The sequence below is a fragment of the Parasteatoda tepidariorum genome, chromosome 4, assembly GCF_982258835.1.
Source record: "Parasteatoda tepidariorum strain Cologne lab strain chromosome 4, Ptep-v5.0, whole genome shotgun sequence".
Classification (NCBI taxonomy): Eukaryota; Metazoa; Arthropoda; class Arachnida; order Araneae; family Theridiidae; genus Parasteatoda; species Parasteatoda tepidariorum.
The window spans coordinates 109,864,332-109,888,183 of record NC_141758.1 but is presented as its reverse complement, the minus strand read 5'-3'; the positions used below and the strand labels follow the sequence as shown (position 1 = coordinate 109,888,183).

General features: G+C 26.5%; 1 protein-coding gene across 19 annotated transcripts in view; it reads left to right on the top strand.

Annotated features, from left to right (window-relative positions):
• The first annotated feature begins 5,148 nt into the window (after positions 1-5,148).
• The window catches only part of LOC147812549 (SPRY domain-containing protein 7-like), a 42,149-nt gene continuing 23,445 nt past the window's right edge, over positions 5,149-23,852 (top strand). For 7 of the 19 annotated variants that reach the window (XR_015433273.1, XR_015433270.1, XR_015433274.1 and 4 more), the window contains exons 1-3: positions 5,275-5,429; positions 6,717-6,827; positions 22,435-22,537. Coding sequence is in view for 4 of the 19 variants with exons in the window: in XM_087161909.1 (XP_087018035.1) it covers positions 6,825-6,827; positions 22,435-22,537 (106 nt within the window). In the remaining 15 variants the exon portion in view is untranslated. The other 12 variants (XR_015433271.1, XR_015433264.1, XR_015433272.1 and 9 more) reach the window with 10 other exon arrangements.

The window sequence follows — 23,852 nt, the reverse complement described above, 5'->3', positions numbered from 1 at the left end:
AAAGAGGAAAAATAAGTTTTGTTATAATTTCATTTATAAAAATGAAAACAACTAAAGATTTATAAATTTAAAATTAGTAATAAAAACCCATTAAATTATTATTTTATCCAAAAAGTTTTTAATAAATTAAAATAAAGTAAAAAATAGCCTAACAAATTTAATTACTTTTTAATTTAATTCTTTATGGGCACCTTAAATTAGATTTCCGTTTGTAATAAATTCAATAATGTAAAATAATACTTATACATATAATATCAAAATTAATTTTCACATTTAAAAATAAAAAAGAAAGTTTTGTTTCAAAAAAACAATTTACCTAATTAATTAAGAAACACTTCTTTATATATTCTTTTCAATAATAGATTACGTTCAGAACAAGGTAACGACGATCACAAAGTCAGTCCCACTGAAAATAATCTACAAGAAACGATATCAAGTCGCGACAAAGAAGAAAAAAAAACTAAGAGGTGGGAAACGAACATGCGAGATCACGATATATGTTCTCAAAACCGATTCTGATTCTACAGCTCATCAATCAAGGCCGTTTCAATATAACGATACGAACATCGTCTTCCCCAGCGCGAGTTGGCATCGGAACGTAAGAGATCCTTGCGTGACTTGTATCGCTATATCGTATATCGCTATATCGTTCGTCTTCTTTACTCGACGGCTAAATCAGATTTCTGATGCATCGCCTGGAACTAAAGTCGCTGTATCGGCCTGCCGATACAGGCGTTAAATCGATGTGTCGCGATATATCGATTTATAGCCCAGTCCTAATTGTAATATAAAATCTGATCGAGTTTGAAACTTGTAAATTAATATTAAGAGGAGATATGGAACCATATGCATATATTCAATATATGAGTAACAATTTCTTACTTTTAACACTTTCATTATGTTACCTCACTTAGAAAAGGGGAAAAAAAATAATTTTAAGTAAATAAATATTTTATTTATGTTACAAAATTGCAAAAACCCTTTTTTTTTACTAAATATTATTTTTAAATATTGACAAGATAAGTTTTCTATTATTCGAAACCCGGACCCTCGTTGCTTCCTATCATTTTGCCCATTCTTGCTGTCCTCCCTAGAAAAAGTTTATCTAAATAATTTCCTGCGGTACGTCAATGGAACCACCTCCCTCTCATTTATAACTGTACCTCTAAATTTCAATTATTGTCTTTCGTGTGTGTAGGGAGAGTAGCTATCTTTGAAAAGGTACCCCACCTTAGAATAGAGTCTTAAATACTAGTGAACCAGAATTATGACTGTGATAGACAAGATGAACCCCTAGTTGATTCATTGCTGTTTTGTGAGAAGTCGGGAGAGCTGTATTAAGATCACCGTATTGCTGATTGTGAGAGCTGCATTACGTTTAGCAGTCGAGTGAATGCGTTGCAACAGCGCGAGGAGGTCACAAGTCAACCATCCATCAATGTGTTCAAATCAAAGTGGGCGTTTCTGTCAAGGTAGGCGTGTTCACATCACGTCACCAATGACGAGTGAGAAGACAATGTCAACTATCAGAAGGTATCCCAACATAGAATCGTGTCTTATATACCTAGTGAACGATATTTTTGTAGCAGTAGATACACTACAGCGTGGTAAAATATTTTCTTATAATATAATGTCTGACCGAATTTGAAAATTATTGGTTAATATTAGAAGAAGTTATGGGACCATTTATATGTACAATATATGAGTAACAATTTCTTATTCAGCGTTCGTAATATTTCATTAGATTATATTATGTTATTAAAATATCAGTATTAAGTAAAAAAAAATTTTTTTTGCGTTGCAATGTAGCTTTTTATGTTTCCCTGGTCTTTTTTCTTTAAACGGAACCATATTATCATATAGTGTGGGCCCCCCAGTTTGCCTATAACTATTTCTTTTGGTATTGTAGTATAGTATATTATAATATGATATCTGGACGAGTTTAAAAATTATAGGTTAATATTAAGGAGAGAAACTAAGGGAGCAAAATGGGATTGATTCAATGATTAAAAAGATTTTTTTTAAATTTATTTGTTTTAAAATAATAAAATTATGGATATTTTTTTAAAACAGCTTTTTTTTAATAGTTTAATTTTTGAAAATATATTTTAAAAATGTGAATATTTCTTAAATGATCGAATCTTATTTACCAATAAGTATTTTGATATTTGCTGAAGTATTTTCGTAGTAAAGAGATTTCGAAGAACTTCCTGTTGTTTTTGAGTCTTTCTTCAAATATAAAACAGAGCGATGCAGTTCTCTTTGATTACATTGGTTAAGAGGTTAAGAAGCAAAAGTTGAATAAATAGGTTATATGTTTAAAAAAAAAAAACTTATTTAACGTAAAAGTAGTAAAGTAATAGGTACATTATAAACGTTCCTAAAAGAACGTATAATTTATGGTTGAGTTTTAGATTAGCTGCAAAAATATGCATTTCAAAAAAAAAAAAGCTATCTTAAAGAACGATTAAGACTTATTGGATTTCGAAGTAAAGTTTATTTAAAAGTATGCGATGCGTAGAGAACGAAATAAAAAAACTAACACCCTGAATAATTTTAGATTCAATGATAAGATTTTTACGTACTAGAACTCAATCTTAATAGTACTTAGTAGCTTAACATTAAACGTAAGTATTTGATTAGTGTAAACGATACAGATTTACAATTTATTTTTTGACACAGTAAGTAAGTAACGAATGCAAATCTTGAAAATTCAATTGAGGCTTTCCACAAGACCCTATTTGAAGAAATTTCTCATAAACCATTTATTAGACTTTTGTTTCATTATTATGTGATCTAACACTCTGCAATGTAGGGAGGAAACTTTAATGTCTCTATTTTGTATTTTTTTTATAAGATTCAAAAGTTCACTTTTTAGAAAGAAACAACAATCCCATATTCTTTTTTTTTCCTTCATTTTTTGTAGTTTTTGATCTGCAAAGTATATTTAAAAGACTGTCCTTTCTTAATCAATTTTCAGACAGTTTTAAAAAAAAAAATTCATACTTCAAAACCTTTTGATAGAATATATTAATCAACTGTTTTTTTTTTCTTACGTTTTTATCTAAGGAAGTTTGAAAAAGTTCTTTTCAATTTATTTATGAGGCAACTAAAAATTTTAAACTTGCATAGATACTATGTAGCAGACGACGAAAAAAAATTAATTATCCCTGTAAAAGATTAACGAATAAAATCTATAGTTGTTGTTCTACAGTTCTAAAAAATATTAAACATATTATCTTAACTTTCCACGCTCGTGTTATGAATAAAGTGTTTTTGGATTACTGTTTATTTTATGTATGTGGACGAAATATTGATGAAATTATTAAAATCGATATTTCTAAATGGACATTTTCTAGAAACATTTTTTTTTCTCGCAAAGGAATGATCGTAAAAACTCAGTTCAAGATCACTTCGGTCAGTAAGTGGATTTGTGACCACTCTGATCAGCTTGCGTAGACACCAAGGGTGCGCGGGCTAACGAAGCAGCGGTGGCAGACCCTCTGCCAGGGTGTAACTCAAAGCCACTCTTGAGCAAAAATCTGCGCGTTATTATTATTTTTTTAAATTTTTCCCATTTAAAATCAATTTGGCACCTTCGAGATCTTAGTTGGCATGACAGATGAAGATACGGAAGTGTCCCCTATAACATTAAAAACATTTGTCAAATAGAGAGACAGATAGCACAATACAGAGAAGATGGGGCATGGTGGCTCAGGGGATTCCGCACCCGGTTTGCACCAACTACAGTGCTGATGTAAAATATCCTGAGTGGTAGACGGATCATGGGTTAGAGTCCCCTTGTCGTCAGACTAACCATGGGAGGTTTTCGTGGTTTTCCTCTCTAATGCAAATGCGGGTTAGTTCCATTAAAAAGTCCTCCACGAAGACAAATATCTCCCAATACTAGTCATAGGTGTTCCCTTGTCTTCTGGATTTGATTAAAAATTAGAAAACTACTGAGTTAGTTACATTACATTACAGCACATTGGTAGTCAAGAACCCAAAAAAATTGGGGTAACTGCTCTACGACTGTTTTAAAATACAATAAAATACAGAGAAGGTCCTCTGTGGTAGACGAATCATGGGTTAGAGTCCCCTTGCCGTCAGGCTGACCATGGGATGTTTTCCTCTCCATGCAACTCTAATGCTGGTTAGTTTCCTAAAAAGAGTCCGCCACGGAGACAAAATTTCTCTCAATATTTGATCCATGAGTTCCCCTGTCATCTGGATTGGGTAAAAAATTACATAGCTAAGGAGTTGAACGTTCATGGACGTAAAGAAGCCAAAAAATTGGATTGGCTGTTCAACGACGGCTATAATATTGAGAAGGGCGGCTGAGAGGATAGAGCACTTGCCTCCCAAGAAGGTGACACGGGTTCGACCCCAATGATAGCTGGTCCATCCGAATTCCGCACCTGGCTCGCACCGACAATAAATATCCTCAGTGAAAGACAGGTCACGGGCTAAACTATTCGCTTGCAGTCAGGCTAACCGTGGGAGGTGCTCTTCTCTATATAACGCAAATACCGACTATTTGCATCAAAAAGTCTTTCACAATGGCAAATTTCTCCCCAATAATTGATTCAGGAGTTCCCTTGTCTTTCGGATTGGGTTCAAAATTACAAGGCTACGGTGTTGAACATTAGTGGTCGTAAACCCTAAAATGGGGTTCGCTGTTCAACGACGGTTATAAAATAAAATACAGAGAAGGGCATAGCGAAGAAAAAACCAGGGTGAAAGCGGGATTCGAACCCACAACTTCCACTCCTAGAATCAAATGATTTATTCTAATTTCTGATCTTTTTTTAAGATGTTTGCCTAATAGTCTGCTGAGCACCGTTAACTTACCTTTTATAAAATTTGCATTCCAGAATAAAAATAAAAAATCTAAGTCCTGTAGTGATAGTTAGGAGACGGTTTCCAGCAGATCACGGAGCAGTGTGCGGGTGGAGGACCACTTCGTTCTGTCTGCGTAGGATCCAAGTTAAACTGTTCTGCCGTACTTTACTGTAGCACAGTTTAAGGAGGACCAATACCGCACACCCTCGGTTTCTGCGCAAACTGATCTAAGTGGTCACCCACCCGCACACTGACCGCAGCCAGTGATGCTTGACTTCGATGATCTGCTGGGAACCGTGTCCTAACCATCAGTCCACTGCGGGACGATTTTGATATACAACTACAGTCACTCGAAAAAATGACTGTACAACCAAAAAAAAAATCTAAAACGTCATAGAAAACAAGTAAGCTAAAAGCGTGAAAATATTTTCGCACAATCTTTCGAAATTTGTTTTAAGCCAACAATTTTTTTGATTGCAGCATTTGAATTTGCTTTTAGCATTGATTGAGTATAATAACCAAAACAGTATTTTTAAATTAAAAAATTTGACAAAAATAAGAAAAGGTTTTTGAAACTTAACTAAATTGTAATTGCCCTGAGATTGACTTGTCTAAAAGTTCTTGTGCTTGTTTCTTGTGATTGCATTGTTGATCATGAATTTTTAATACGCCAAAGAATTTAATTTATGTGAATGTTCGTGAAATTATGTAAATATGTCAATTAAGCATTTAAGTAAAGGAGCTTTTTTATATATTCTTATTTCGGTCGTTTCAAGTAGCAGTTTAAATTATACAGGGATATATTCGTAATCTGATCTGTGACGCCAACTTAATTTGCCAAGAACCAGGTTATCCAGGAAACACATCGAGAAATAAAATTATCTGCAGGGATGGGGCGTATATGGATATCATCAAATCAAAATAGTATTTCTATTTTTGCTTTATTTAGGTTGATAGTCCAATTGTTATTTTTGAGCTAGTTTTAGTTTAAATTTATTATAACTGCTCTCTTTTATTTTGAAGTTTTATTTGGGGGGAAATTACTGAATTGTGTAGGATATTATAAATGGTGTAAGTTTGGTGTGCTAAATATTTCTTATGTTGTTCTGTAACGATGTAAACAAGAAATTTACTCAATCCTGAAAGATAGCAAAACTGAAATAATTCATTTGCTAGTTTAAGACAGTGCTAAACATTCAAGGAACCAGTTCATTTGTTTTTTTTTTCTAGATAAATTTGTGTGTATTCTGTAATACTTAGCTTTGTTAATCTGAAAAGTTCTGATGTTTTTAATCATTATTACTTCTCAGAATTCCAATTGCTATTTTTAATTGAAATATTATCTTTATTTCATTGTTCTGTAACTTTTATATTAAGATACTAAATAATTGTTCATTCTAGACCTTAAAAAGGGCTGGGCACTAGAAACTGGAAAGAGCCGCTGAAAAAGGGCGCCCATTATAAAAAAGAGCATTATTTTAAAATATTTGCTTTATGTTTAGGACACCCAAAATATACAAAGTTTTTAATTTTATCACTAAATAAATTTTTTAGCGGTAATTAGTTTAAATTAAAAAAAATTATTCCTTAATTTAATTGGTACATTCTATAAGTTGATTTTAAAGTGAGCGTTATTATAAAATTTTGAAGTGCATAAAAAAGTAGCTATATGATTCGAGAGTTGGTAAGAAATTTACATTTTTGTAAAATCTTCCGATTGTTTTTCTTTTCGTTGACAACTACGCTTATTTATGTACTTAATTTTTAAAAAAATTTTCTTTCCTATCTAGGTGTCAAAAATCAGATTGTATTTCTTCTTTTCATGTTGCTTATTCATGCACTCAATTTAAAATATTTTTTTCTTTCTTATCTAGAAGATGAAAATGTTGGACATCTCTTTTTGGAAACTGAAGATTGCAAACATGAAAGAATTAATGGTGGTATCATTGGTAGTCTAAAACAAGAAGCTATCAGCTGATCTAATGGTTAGTTAATAATTATAACAATAAACTTAATTTTTACATTCAATTTTTATACTTTGATTATATTACAGAAATGATTGTGCTCCGTAAAATGTACAAATTTTTCACTAGTATTTGAAAGTTTGACAAATAATTTTATAACAAACATTAAAGTTATATTGCATAGATCATTATTTCTTTTGACTAAAGTAAAATTTTGAAATTTCTCAAATGTGGCTGACTTTTGATAAATAATTATTCTTATTATTTTAATAAACACAGATTCAATACAGATAAAAGCTAAATATAATTTTGAATGTTTTTCTTAAGAAAAAGGAAAAAAAAAGGCAAATTTGTTTTAATGAAATAATTTTATGGATAAATTAAAAATGAAATTTTATAATTTTTATTATATCACTTATTCAAACAACAAATTTTATAAATTTGAATTTTATTCTCATGATAATTGAGGATCTTTTTCATTTAACACAGTTTATCGTATCGCATTGAAGAAAAAAAATTTCTTCAAAATGCACCAAATTTAATTTAAATGATTTACTTTTCTACATAGAAGGTTTAGAAAAATACATAAAGGTGTACAAAATAAAGTACATTGTGAATGTGCAAAAATAGTGTCTTAGCACTGTTCGGATGCAAGGCACGTTATTTTTAAAAGTTAAACCCTATTCTAAATTTATAAATTTCAGAAATGTTTCAAACAAATTTCAAAGGAAAACATCAGGCAAGACTTTTAGCTAGCTTACATTGTAGCATTTATGATCAGTGTAAGAAAAAATGTACCCTAAGCATTAACATCTTAGTTTTATTCATTATTTTTGAAATATCTTACTAATAATTACTTTTTCTATTATAAGACAAAATCGATAGTAATTGAAGGCAAGTAAGCAACTATGCTGACATTATTTGCATGATTTCAAAATTTGAGCAATTATTTTATTTCAATAGAAGGAAATACATAAGATGGCTATTCTCTTATGTATTATTCGGCATAAAATAACGTAATTTTCAGGTATTTCTTGGTGAAGTTATTATTTTTTTTTAAAGTGAAATATTTGTGCCAGACTCTTGCTCTTTTTCTGAAGTCATTTTTTAAATTTTACTTCAATTTTTTTTCCTTCTTGGGGAGATTGCTTAGAAAAAACCACTCACAAGAATTTACAGTAGGGAGTTAAAAGCAATTACATAGGAAAATATTTACATAATTAAAAAATAACTAAGCCAATAATTCTCTTTCTTGTGCATTTTAAAATTTATAATAACTACTGAGTTTATTAATTGATAAAGAATGAGTTCATGTGCCTACAATATGAATTTTAACATGTGGGTAATTTATTAATTTATTTTTGTAACATAATAGACCTGCTAAATGTAACTAAGGTTCCGATTTTCAGTTTTGTTACTTTAATTCATTCATTTACTATTTATCTTCATTACTACTTACTTTTACCTACCTTACATTACCTTTTATATTTTTTACATTCTATTACGTAAACACTTTTTGAATGGTTATCGTTTGTTAAAGGTTTAAAATCATCCTATCATTAATTTTACTTAGTGTTAAATTCTTCTAGTCTATTTCTTATTACAGGAATACGAAAAGTGCTATGAGCATTGTTGTAAGTAGGGTGTCAGCACTGTGAAATGCATATTTATCAACAAGCTTAATTTAATAGAATATAAAGTCATATCTGTAAAATAGGCTACAGCAGATAAGATACTGTAAAATTTATATTTCAAAATTAGCTGCTTATAAGTTATATTTTCCTACATTATTTAGATATTATATTTTCTTCTATAAAACAGCAATTAAAATGTACTGTTAGTTACTAAATTTGCTGCATATATAACAGTCTTAACTTTTTTTTTATCTGTATTTTTTCAATCCTTTTTTTTCATTCAATTATTTTTTTTGTTTCTTCTTTTTAACTATCCCATGCTTTTGGATTTTGTAACTTCGCAAATACCCTGGGTATTTGCCGTGGTGAATACTTAAAATTCATAAATGCCTGGGTATTTATGAATTTTATTGAAAATTCTATTATCATGTTCTTTTGGGTGTTAAAAAATAATATATATATTTAAGATACAATTAAGTTCTACTAGGTTGTTACTAATTAACTTCTAACAATTAAGTTGTTAGAAGTTAATTAGTTATAAACTAAGAAAAATTCCTTTGTAAATTATTGGAATCATTGTATTTTAGTTTTTATTTGAGAGTGACTATGGTTTAATCATCCTGAAGTTCACATTTTGATTCATAAATTCCCAATGTTTCATATCTTAAAAATATATTTTTGAAATATAAAATATTTTTCAGATTTTAAGTATTTTATTTTAGAAAATCATACAAAAATTTCACTGCATATGAATACTATGCAATCAAACTCCGATCTATATTAAGTTGTAAAAAAAAAGTAAAACTAAAAAAACTGTTTTTTAATAAACAGCTTGAAAGCTTTTTTCTATAACTTGAACAGAAAATTATTAGAAAATAAGCATTTAATGATGCATTTTTTTAAAATAAAGTATTTATTTAAAAAATAGCGTTAAAATCGTTTAAAAAAAGGTCATTAATATATCCCTTTCGGAAAAAGAGATACTTATACAAATTTTACCATATGAAAATAATTCTAACAAAGTGAATATTCATAATAGTAAGGAAAATTAAATCTATGAACACAGATAAATTAACCACTGTCTAAATTGTCTTGTTTAATTGTCTAAATTGTCTTGTATTTTAAAGATTTGTTTTGCTCATACTTCACAAAATATAAAAATTAAATTGTTTACTTTAATATTTTTTGAAAAAATGATTTTTTTTATTTTTAATATCATTAAAATATCAAGGAATTTTTTAAAAAATCATCTTTATTTTTTCTAATAATATGTAGAAAAAATATTTGTACAAAATATCAACTGATTTTGAAATTACATTAAAAAAAGCATTTATTTTAAATAAAATAGTTACATAGTTATTTTTTTACAAAAATTTTCTGAAGGAAATTTCCTGTTTTAGTTTAGTTATTTAATGTAAATATTATATTTATGGAATTAATAGAAATGAACACAGTTTAGAATGTTTAAACTCATCCCCTATGCATAGAAATTTCTTCTATTTTATCCAGTTAATGCCATTTTCTTAAAAAAAATGATTTTTTCTTGAAAAGCACTCAACCTTCACATAAATCTAACATAAAGTCTACTTTGTGATATTGCACAATACCTTTTTACATTGCTTTTTATTGTGACAATTCAGCTCCTCTGCTAGGTATTTATAGTTTTTTGAAATATTTTTCCTGGAATTAATATACTTTAGTGTTCATTTTTTGAAATTAAAAATGTTATGTTATTGCCAGAACTATAAGCAGGGCAAATGATGATTAGATATTTTAAAAATGACAAAAAGTTATAAAAGCCTTGATTTATGGTACTACCCCAAGGCAGAGGTAAATACCCATTTATAAATACCATACTTACTGGGTATTTATCCGACCACATCTATACCCATGCAGTGTTTGGCTAAATTTGAATCGAAAAAACTCTTAATAAATATAAAATAATAACTATGAAATATGTAAACTTTTAATTGCTGCAATTTTTGTAGTCTTTATCAAATTATCTTATTTTTCTTCATTCTCAGTGACGGTATATATTATTTAAAAACCTATTTTATGTATGAATGTTTTGTTTTGTTTATAAAAATAAATAATTATAATAAAGTTTGCATAAAACTCTGAAAAGTTAAAAAAATGTATACCTTAATATTTTGAACTTTTTTTAAAAAATTTTTCATGCATCAAATTTGTCCTAAAAAATTTTAAGCAGAGGAACTTTTTTTAGAGGAAAGCCTCAGAAAAAAAGTTTAGCTTTTAGGCACATTCAATCACCTAATTATTCTTTAGTTAGATGAGAACAATCACAAATTTATCATAAAATTAATAAAAATAGAAATCAAGGTTTATGTGTCATATAAACTGAAAAAGTAAAAAAAAATGCTATTAGTTTTACGCATGCTATTTTCTCTTTGCTTAATCAGATAAAAGTATACTGAAAAATAAAAATCTGCAATGCCTTTTTTGGTAGAATATAGATTTTAACAATACTTGATTATTCTAAAATTCTCAGTAATTCCCATTAAACTTTGTTCAGCAATTTAAGCTTCTGAAAATGTGTTGAAGAACCTAATTTTTTTTATTGATTTTCTGAAAAATGTATTTTCTCCTTCAGAATTTAAAAGAATAAATTTTATTTGGGTAACGAAATAGCAGGGTCTTATAATAATTCTTGTTAACGGCATTGAAGCAGATTAGTGTCTTAAAATACAATATTGTACAAATATTTTAAAGGCAAAATACAAAATTAAAAAAGTCATTATAATGATGTATTATATAGCTATTATAGAATTATATGTAATTATTATAGAATTAAAAAATTTTTCAAAAAGAACTCAAAATTTAGATTTTTTGTCTTCTATTTTTATGTCTTAGATTTTTATCCAATTAAATTACCTCATACTGTCATGAATTGTCTCATATTATCTTATAAGTATATTTTCTAAAAGTAATTCTCTCTCATTATCAAAATCTGAGAAGAGATTGTTGTTAATAAAAATAATTAAAGGCATGCTAACAGACAATCTCTGTGCATATTTTTTTTTCAATTAAAAGTAAACTAACAAAAAATGATTATTTGATAAACAGCTTGAGAGTGTTTTTTAATAATTTTAACTATAAATTATAAGAAAATAAACTTTGAAATGTGCATTTTTTTGAAAAAAAAAATATTTAGAAATTAGTTTTAAAATTTAAAATTACTTAAAAAATTTATTAATATGCTCCTCCCCGACCTCTCCCTAAAAATATACTTATATTATAGAATATTGACCAGTTGAGAATAGTCCAAACAAAATAAATGTTTGTAAAAGTAATCTGAATTTAACCTATAGACACATAATTTTACCAATGTGTAATTGTTATTAAAACAATGAATTAATGTTTTTAAAAATGGAATCTGAATAAAAAGTTAATATTTTTAAGAGAGAGAGTCCTATTTTTATAAAAAGGGTAAAGAGGGTACATTTATTGGGATCAAAGGGTTAGCTGGAAGGGTTGCCCTTCACAAATGAGTTAAAGAGAACACTGGTATTAAAATATACTGTTAATGAATTTCTTCTAACAAAATAACTAAATGTTGCATTTTTAGAATGTTTTTCAATGCCATTGAAAAATTATAGTTATTGGAGATAAGATTTTGTTTTTTCCGATCAATAATATAAAAAATGTTTAGTTTAGTGTGTCTTAAAGAACATTTACAAGCTCTTCCAACACTTATGTATCTTTGAATTATTAGTTGCGTTATATCATTAGTATTGTTAAAAGTTTCATATTGTTGTATTAATTTTTAAAAAAATTTTAAATTACCTTTTTTCAAACTTAGGAAGTTTCTAATAAGCTGAACCAATTGCATTCTATTTATCCTTTTACAGTTATTTCCAAATAATGTAATCTAAACAATTGATAACTGTTTTTCCAAGTTTATAGCTTCTTGGTAAAGCCCAACATTATTTAACAATTTTAACATATTTTTATTGAATCCATTTTGATGTTCATATTTGATCCTTTTACTGTTACATTATTTGGGCAAATTAGTTTAAGCTTTTCCCTACCATTATCACATTATCATTACTTTAAATTAGAAGTCATTCAAATATTATATAAGCATATTTTTGGCAATTTCAAACACCTCCCTTATCAGCAAAATTAAGTAAATTTCAAACCTTTTTCCATGTGTCAGGATATTGCATCACCCTCTGGTTTTTACTTTCTTTTCAGAACTAATTTAATTTAAGGATAAAATTCTAATAAAAGATATTAACTTTGTTTTAAACAAGTATTATATACAACTAATAAAAGCTAATATAAAAATTATAAGAACACTCCCCTTTCTTTCGCCGTTTTTTTTTACTATAAAAATAGTTCAAGGTCAGTTAAATGGGAGTCTGATTTAAATTTGGAAAAAGATCCTTATCTACCCCTCTCCTGTGATTGGATATCAAAATAAAAGTAGGGTGTGCGAAAACCAACAGGGAAAATCAGATCTTCAACGAAACCATGTCTAATATTAGTCTTTTTTTAACCATGCACTATTTTTAATGTGTGTGGTTTTTGCAACTTTTTATTTAATTTGCTTACGTGTGAAAATTAAAGTTTTATTCCTATTTGAAAATCTGGTGATTTCTGATGTATTTAATTTATTAGTCATAAGTATGAAATGGTAAAAAAATTTGCACCAATGAAATTTTCAAAAAGCTCCAATGAGTAAATTCTTGAAGGTGAAAAGGGAATACATAATTTTTCCCTTTTTCTTCTTGGATTATCTTTCACTTTGATATTTAGAAAGCCAGAATTTTTAGCAGACAATTTTCGTTTCTGTACATGGCTTTAGTTACCGTTCGGGATGCAGTATTTTTTTCAAAGTTAAAATATAATCATTGTGTTAACTTCATTTAACTTTTTTTTATCATTTATGAATTTAGATTTAATATAAGGATTGGATATTAAGCAATTCTTCCTTTTCTTTAGGAAATAAGTAGAATTAAAAATAACTTTAATTTTATAGAATTTTTATGAATGTTTTTGTCATGATTATCGTTTTCTCGGTTTCTGTAAACATATAAAATATTGATAATGAAACTGCAAAATACATCTAATTAAATTGATTCATGCAGTTAAGCTGGGAGTTATTGCTTTGAGTTTAATTCACTTATAATTGAGACTGTTCCTTCATAAATTTTTTATCTTCATAATTTCTTAAATTCATAGTTGATTGCTCAATTTGTATATAGTTTAAAATTACTCCAATTTTCTTAAGTATTTTTAATTGATGAAAAATTGCATCATATTATAACTTCTGAATTGTTATTTTTTTATGTATATATATTTTGCTTTAATTATAAGTACTATTTTACATTTGATTAATAATTCATATTCACTTATTTTCAAGATAGGGTAAAAGTATAAAGCAAATAATTCAAAAATAATTTTACAACTATGGCACACAAAAATGCCTAATGTAAAAAGTTTTATAGATTGTGCATGTTTTACAAGGAAATGCCCCAAAGGCAAAATATTACGTTTTAAACTTTCAGTTCATTTACCTTTAAATTAAGAAAAACTTTGTAGCTCACCTGCAGTTGTGGTGTAGCATTTAGACTTTCCATTTTCTGTTGAATGGTTCGGATTTTAATAGAATATTTATTATCTTTAACTTTCTTTTCCAAAAATGACTTATTGAACATGTTTAATCAATTGATAAATTATTTTAAAAACAAAAAATATCAGTACCTGTTTAATTTTATCTTATTAAAACATATGGATTAATTAAAAATTCATAATTTAAGTTAAAAATTTTTTGTTATTTTATTTAAATTACAAAATTAAGTTAAAAAATTTTGTAATTTAAAATTTACATCAAAATGTTATAATTAGTTAAAAAATAATGGAAATATTTTGATTAAAAAAAAATGTATTAATTTTTGTCTTAAAAATTCAATTTTTGAAAAGAATTAATTTTGATTTTAAAAAAATTATAATTTATAAATTGAATAAAACTTATTAAATAGTTATTAACCTTTTTAGATACAGAAATTTAAATTGAACTCCTGACCTCACTGGTAGACACCACTATTACACCACGAAAAAAAAAAAATTAGCTAAACCAATATTAACTTAGTTTTAATATAAACTAAAATACGCGTTTGAAAATAATGAAGTTGTATTTCTTGAAACTGAAATGAAATCAATTATAATAGTTAAATAAAAATAAAGAAAATTAAAAAATACTTGTTTTAAGGAAAAGTTTTCAGCAATTTTTCAAAATTGGTTCATGCAAGCAATACACACCATCTCCCTTCCCACAAATCATGATATCATTTTCGACCAATAGCGTGTCCTGGCTATTCTGAAATTTAATCGCACGTTTAATTTGCGCCCTATCTTTACCACATGCTCCTTAATTTAGAGCTTAATTTTGTTTTAATAGGAATTTTTGAGATGTGTTCCACCCTTGTTAGATACAAACTTGTTTGCATGCAATCGCTTGTGAGAACTAAACAATAATATTTGCTTACTTTTTCTGAATTAGACTAAAAATCCCAATTGAAATTGCAAGCATTCTCTTTGAATAGAATTAAATTAATTTTGTTCAGTATATTATGAACTGATAACATATCTATAAGACTGCTTTAAAACTCTACTACGCTTTTTAGTTTGTCTCAGAAAGATATTTTTGAGCAATTATATAGTTTTTTTTGCAAATTCAAGAATGGTATTTATTATAAGGATATTTTTTTTGTTGTATAATTTAAATATTTTTAGATTTTGTCTGTTTTATTTTCTAAGTATTTCTTTTGTGTATGTGGATAAGCAATTCAATACTGCTATTTGAATTACTTTGTTGTTTTTGTTTTCTTTTATTACTTTGAAATATTTCTTGTAGTTTGTGTTACTAAAAACTTTTAATTTTATTTCAAAAATTCATTTATTCCTTAGATGTTGTTGAAAATTTTTATTTTATACTGTAAGTAAACTTATTTATTTAATCTTGTACATTTTGACAATAATTTGTTTATAATAAATATTTCTATCAAGTGGAATATTTTTTCTAACTTTTATCTAAAATTTAACAAGAGTTAACTTAGAAGTTGGAATTGCTAATGTGTGTTTTGAAGACTTTTATTTATCTTTCAGGTTTTGAAGAGGTTATTTATTTGTTATTTCTTAAATTAAAAGTTCATGCATTTTTCTTAATATGGTCACATACATTTTCCTTACTATGGTCATATATTTTTCTTAATATGGTTATTAAAAAATTATATAGTATTTTGATGAATATAGAACCATAGTTTTTGATATATATAATTTTCTCAAGATTCTTAAAATAAGATCCTTAATACATTGACCTCTGATAATGTTTTTAGATTTGCTATTCCTTTTTCTTTTCACTAAGAATGTCCTTTTTATATTGACACTATAATATTTGAATATATATATATTTACCAGCAGGCTGTAAAGTTTCACATTTATCAAAAGTTTCTTATTTTCTATATTTGCAGTAAATTTTAGTTGAATGTTAAATAACTGGTAGATTCTTAGGGGTTATTCGAAGAAACATTTAAAATTTCTCTTAAATACTTTTTAGAGAGGGGTTTACTAACAGAGCTTACTAACAGAGAGCTTGATGACATTTTTTAATTCTGTTACATTCGTTTGAATATTTTAAATAGTTTGAATATCATGTGTAAGTTTCAGAAAAATATTTCACTAAGTTTGTAAACTTGCAGTGACTCATGCTAGTAAATGATGTTAAGTAAAATATGGAACTAAAAAAAATAAATAAAAAATACAAATTAAAAATTGTATGCAAGTTTCAATTAGAGTGCACAATTGTGTACAGTTACATTAAAACATCTTTAATGCAAAGTACCATGCAGAAAACATTACAAAAACAAACGTTGCAAAAGTGTGAAATATTTAAATCAGCCTATGAGAAAGGGCTTAAAAAGTACTTAAGAAAAATCAGCGTGACAATTTTTTTACTGCTCTTTTTATTTTTTTAAATTCAGTTATATGTGTTTTCAAATTTTTTTTATACCTATTTGTAATGTTTTTTTTATGTAATTAGTGATTGTTGTTAAACAGGTTGTAATGCAAAATCTGAGAAGACTGATCACCTTTTCTGATTATAAAAGCAATTTGTCTTTACATATTTCCTGAAATCCGGGTAAATAATTGAAATAAAAATACCATTAAAGGAAAAGTATAAATAAATATAGAAAGTAGATAGAGGAATAAGACAGAGAAAGAAAAGAAAAAATTTTACAGAAGGCAAATTTTGGACATAGAGAAAAAAAAAAAAATTTCAGAAATTTTGCTATTAAAGTGATAAAAATGTAAGGTAAATAATAAATAAAGTGAAATAAAGACAATACTGAAATCTTAGACTTGACAATAACAACCACTGTGTCATTTTTTTTAATTTTGTTTTCAAACAAGGTAAACAATACTCAAGTCTAATTCCAGATTGAAATTTTTCCTGTAAAAATGTTTTTTGAGTTTTACATTTTAAATTACACATTTTTAACAAATGTTTATAAATTTTTGTCATTATGACTGAAGAGATAACATAAATTGGTATTATGAGGAATACTTCTTGCAGAATAACTGTAATGTGATCTTTAAACAAAATATTTTTGAAACTGAAAAAATTGTTAAGTCAAAAAACTGTTGAAAATGAAAATTTTAAATTTGCTGATGATGCTATTACAGATTTTTGATTGTGTTAAAATTTTTTCAATGAGAACATATGTAAATGTTTTATAATTTATATTACTTTTATATATTGTTACCATTACAAATTTGGTTATTTTATTTGTACTTCTATACCATAGGGAAGATTTTGCAAATGGATAATTTCAAAATTTTTGGATTCTAATTAGACAATTTTGGCGAAGGGGGATGTAACATAAAAAGCTTCAATTAATCTTTTTATGTTAGTTTCTTTGCTATAAAACTTCATCCTAATTAATTATTCTAATCGAAATACTTTCTCACACTTTTAAAAGCCACATCCGCCACATCCTGTTCTTAAATCTATTTTTGGCTCAAGTATGCATTTAATTAAGAGCAGGACATTTTTCCCTTTGCTCTGTGTGGGAAACATTCGATCTATTTCATAAACCAATGGCAACTGCTGAGATTTCCCTCTTTCCCTAAATTAAGACATTTTACGGATTTTACTTTGCAAGATTTTCCCTAACATATAACCAAGGAGCGCAACTTTTCATGTGCACTTGTACTCACACTCATGACTGCTCTTGTCTAATAATTAATAAATAAATATTTTACCCTCCTTCCCGACCTATGACCTGTTTTAATCCTTCCACTCGGCAACGACGTTATATATATATATATATATATATATATGTAACATAAAAAGCTTTTATTAATCTTTTTATGTTAGTTTCTTTGCTATAAAACAACTCCTACTTTATTACTAATTAATTATTCAAATCGAAATACTTTCTCACACTTTTAAAAGCTACATCCTGTTTCTAAATCTATTTTTGACCCAACTATGCATAAATTTAAATAAAGATCTTTTTTCCCTTTTAAGCCGTGGGAATCACTCGAGCAAGTTCATTAACCAATAGTAATTTCTGAGATTTCCTTCTTTTCCCTAAATAGAGACATTTTAGGATTTTTGCAAGATTTTCCCTACCAGAAAGACTGTTTGCTGATGGAGTAAACATCACTTCTTCGCTCCCACTCAACTAAGAATGATCAAATAAAAGTTACTCTGATTTAATTAAAATCCTGTGTCTGTTTTCCTGCTCGGTCCGACTGCATCATTTTACATATATATATACTGAATGGAACAAAAAAATCAAAAGTTTTTTCCTTTTCTGATGAAGAAGAAAAGTATCTTTAGAATATAATTGTTCAGAAAAAAATTCCTTGTTTTTTTTTCCAGCTATTTTATTGCTTTAACTCTTTTTTTAAATTAAAAATCTATAAACATGAAGATGCAGAGTATAACAGTTATACCTATAATATACAGTTTTTGTCATAGGAAAAGTCATGAAAAATTCTTGAAATTAGTCATGGAAAAGTCATGAATTTGAAAATCTAAAATGTAGCAGATACCCTGTCTGTAGTTAACAAAAAATTTGCTAATTCCATTTTCCAATTTACCTCAAAATAACAAAAAATAATTTTGCTGTCCACATTTTTTTTTTAAAGAAAATGTAAGCACCCATTTTGCGAATCATTTGTGTATTTTGAAATTAGGCATAAAATTTGTTTGAAGGGAGGCAAATATCAGGATTTGCATAGATACATCATTTATTGTGTTCATATAAATTATATACCTGAAATTTCTGAACATTTGATTTTTAAATCAGTCATTTTGCTTGAAATGCCATGCCTCCATGCAAATTAAATTCTAATTTATCTTTTTTATGTAAGCTCACTTTTTTAGATCAATCAAATGTTAATACATTATTAATGTTCATCTGCTGTTTTATGTATAGAGAGAAATATTTTTTTTATAATTTTTTTTTATACTAACAACTGGAATAAAGGTACACACTCTACTAGTGTTCTGAGTTTCGCTTCCTAATTTATTACTGAAGCTTCATAATCATTAATATTCAGATTACCTATCCTAGTTAATTTGCACATTGTTCAGAATGATCTGTTAAAGTGCAGAATTAAGAGTTTTCCCTCAATTTACCCAGATAATGTACACATTAGCAGTCTTCTATCATTAAGGTACAAAAAGTCCCATTCTATCTACTAATTTGTAGATTGCTTAGTTGTACTAACTTGATTCTTTAAATACAGAAAAGTAAGTAAATAGCATTATTGTAATTTCCTTAATAATATGTTAAACTATTAGCATTTGGCATACCTGCCAAGCCTCCTGATTTTTAATGAAGATTTCTGTATTTTATGATTATCTCCTGTTTACTCATATATTCTCAAATTTCTTGAAATGTATTTAAAAATTTCTTCAAATTTGTTGAAGAAATTTTTAAATACAATTTTGGTGATAAATTATCTGCTGATGGCAAAAATACTTTACTTATTCCTCAACAGATGGTGCTATTGTCAGTACTGCAGTGTGTTGAGTGTTATTTAGTTTAAGTAATTATAAATAACGGTTTAAAAAAATCTTTAGATTAAGATTTATATCCATATTTTTTACTTCACACTAACTAAGAGCTGATATTATTTCCAATTTTGATTTAAATAATTTTGCATGATGTATCAAAACTTTACTCGTAGCCCCCCAAAAAAATGTGCTAGTAAAAAATCTCTGTTAGTTTATTTCTCTAATGTTGGCAGTTGTATGGTTTTAGTTTATAAATTCATGGGTGAGGGATTCTCTCATCTGATACATTGATAATTTGATTGTAGTAACTTGATATTTTAGATACCAAAGAATAAATAACATTGTATGTATTTTTTTTCGGTACATATTTTTTGTCATATGTTAATGTAAGTGTTAAAAACGTTTCTATTGTTCCAGCAAAGATCTAATTTCTATTTAATTCTGATTTAATCTAATCGTAACAAACATTTCAGTGACAAGCACGATTCAGAACCAGTATTTGTTTAATTCTTGAAATATGTTAAGAAAGCAAATATTTCCAATTTGGCTGTAAGCTTGGTTAAAAGTTAAATTTACAATGGGACATCTAATATTGCAAATGAATATGAAGTAAATTAAATAGAAAAGAATGTGCTATTGTATTTGAAGTTAAAATTTTGAAACTTTTTATGTTTAAAGTTTTTTAGAAATATCGATTTCTATCCATTTTTCATTTATTTGAAAGATATTCAAATTTCGTCATGGAATTTTTTTAAAAAAAAAAAACTTTAATATGTTATATTAATGTATATTACAACTATTTAAAATTAATTTGTTACCTTCTACTAATTAATATTGGAGGTTTAGGAACGCAAAACATAAAAAATGTCAATTTAAAAATGTGTTAATAATTTATTTCCCCTTATTATTAGTTATGAAAAAAATATGATTATATATTAAAAATAATTATATATTAAAAATATGATTATATATTATAATATGATTATATATTATAGTATGATTATATATTATAGTATAATTATATGATTAAAATATGATTATATATTTAAAATATGATTTATATATTAAGTAAAGAGAATTATTTTACATGTTAACTAGCGTGCTTAAAATATATCTTCTTTTGATACTTTTTTTTTTTTTGTCTTCCGAGAGAGCACTGAATGAAAATTGAAATTCTCAGGTTTAAAAAGCAAAGTAAAAAGTTTGTGTAAATATGTTTTAATTTGTATTTTTATCTAATTCAACTAAGAAACATATTTACGAAGCAAGCACAAGAAAACTGTGATTTTAATTAGGCAAAATCATACAAAATTGTGTAATAGAGATCATAGAGGACAGATTAGGGATTATATCTCTTGGCTATCACCAATTTGTACCAGATTTGTTTTCGTCTAAATCCCTCTTGTTCCCAAAATAGTGAATTCTCCTTATACATTACCTCTCTTTATTGAAACAATTGTAAATAATTAAAAAAGTTAGAGATTTGATTAATTAACTCATTTTTATTCTGTTTGAGTTATTATTTTTTTATAGTATTATTATAAAATATTTGAATTAAGCAGATATTGAGATAATATACAAAATCAAAAACCTTAAGACATTGTGGTGAAAGCCATTTTATGTGCATTAATTGGATAACTTAACAATTCATTGTGTGTTCCATATTCTTGATATTTTTTTCTAATCATAGGGTTAATTGGTAAGTCATTCTGATCATAAGATTTGTTATTTCTTCAAATTATAAGATTAATTAAAAACCAGTATTTTATAATAGTTATGTTAAAAAAAAATTAGCGCTCTTATTTTCATTTTAAAACGATTCTCCTGAAACTCGGTTATTCTCTGAAATTCCTCATAACTCTCATAAATTCCTGGTGAAAACAATTATTGCAAAAAACAATTTAATTCTTGTTTTTCTTCCACAAATATTTAGTGGTGCAGACATAAAGCAAACTGATAAATTTTTTTAAAGGATTTTTATTATCAAGATCCATTATCAAACATATCATCTGTTTTGAACTGTATTTTTAGTATAACATTCAGAACGCTATAATTTTAAATTTTATAAAATCATTTTATGAATTGAATTAAAATTAATTCAATTCAAAATTATAGGAATTATTCATTTGAATTATAAAAGGGTAAAACACTTTAATGGTAATATTTTGTTTTCTTGTAATTAATTGAATTCCAAGAAAACAAAATATTATATATTAATTATGTACAATAATTATATTAATTATTATAATATATATTTATTGAATTAATTTTTAATTGTATATTTGTTGTATATTGTAAAATTAATTCAATTCAAAATTATTAAAATCATTCATTTGAATTATAGAAGGGTAAAACCCTTTAATGGTAATCTTTTGTTTTCTTATAATTAATTGAATTCTAAGTAAACAGAATATTATATATTAATTATATACAATAATTATATTAATTCTACAATATATATTTATTGAATTAATTTTTAATTGTATATTTGTTGTATATTGTAAAATTAATTCAATTAAAATTAATTCAATTCAAAATTATAAAAATCATTCATTTGAATTATAGAAGGGTAAAACCCTTTAATGGCAATATTTTGTTTTCTTGTAATTAATTGAATTACAAGAAAACAAAGTATTATATATTAATTATATACAATAATTATATTAATTATTTAAATATATATTTATTGAATTAATTTTTAATTGTATATTTGTTGTATATTGTAAAATTAATTCAATTAAAATTAATTAAATTCAAAATTATAAAAATCATTTATTTGAATTATAGAAGGGTAAAACCCTTTAATGGCAATATTTTGTTTTCTTGTAATTAATTGAATTACAAGAAAACAAAGTATTATATATTAATTATATACAACAATTATATTATTTATTACAATATATATTTATTGAATTAATTGTATATTTGTGATTTTTAGGGAGTTTTTTATGACCATGTTGAAATCAACTTTTTCATAAATGGAAAGAATGTTTTGTGTCCTGTCACTGGAGCTAAGGGCGAAGTTTTTCCCGTTTTGTATGGTTTGTATAGATTATTTTGCTGTTTAACTACATACTTCTTCCTTGTAATTTATTTGTTCTTATATAAGTGAATAGTTTGATGTTCTCAAAGTAACTGTTGTACCATTGAACCTATTGTCGCATCTATATGAGTGAATATGCAGTTGAAGTGCTGAGAAAATGAAGGTTTAAAATAGCATTTTACTAAATTTGAGTAAATAAGCTTGTAACATTTTGTAATTCTGCAAATTTAAAGATTTTGCTTTTTTCTCTTTTGATAATGCAACGATTGGCCGAGAAATGGAGCTGTTGTGTTGCTCGTCAGAAGCAAGAACAATAGTGATTGTATTCCAGATGTATCCCAGAATTCCAAACTTTTAGTATCATCCCTCCAAGTCTAAAATTTAAGATCGGGTCATGTCATTTTTTCTTGAATTTTACAGAATTCCACTGATTACAAACTTTGACTAACATTAATTGTAAAAACTCGTGATTTGTATACTTTAGAGATTTTGCTTTTTTCTCTTTTGATAATGCAATGATTGGCTGAGAAATGGAGCTGTCGCATTGCTCGTCAGAAGCAAGAACAATAGTGATTGTATTCCAGATGTATCAGAGAATTCCAAGCTTTTAGTATCATCCCTCCAAGTCTAAAATTTAATATCGGGTCATTTTTTCTCGAATTTTGCAGAATTCCACTGATTACAAACTTACAATCGGACTACTATGGCTTTTTTTTATATTTCATAGGATTATGAAACCTATAAGAGAGTTTGCAGTATAAAATTTACATTTTTAAACTTTTGCTATATACCATTCACAAAACGTTAATGTAAATCTTATTCTTCCACCAATTTGATTCTTTTGGTTTGGTGAATTTTTGCCATTTTCAATATTTGAAATTGTGCCGGAATTCACTAATATCTCAATTTCATATGCCCACAATTTTAACATTAATTGTTGCGACATTAGTCACGCGATTTAAAATTCCAATATAGAGATTTGCATTCAATAGTTTTAAAAATCAATATTGTGATTTGTATTGAAACATTTTTAAAATCCAATATCGGGATTCGTATTCACAAGAGTTAAAAATCCAATGTCACAATTCCTATTAGCAGCTTTTTTAAAATCCTATATTATGATTTGTATTCACGCACATAATATCAAACTTTGATTTTTGTATTCAGCATAATTTGTAAGTTAGATTCGTATTTATGCTATTTAAAAATTATGCATCGCGTTTCTTGTACAATGTAAGTTCTTCCCTAAATTATTTATTTTTAAGTTGTGATTGGTAGATAATTTAATTATAAGTATTAGTTAAAATAATTAT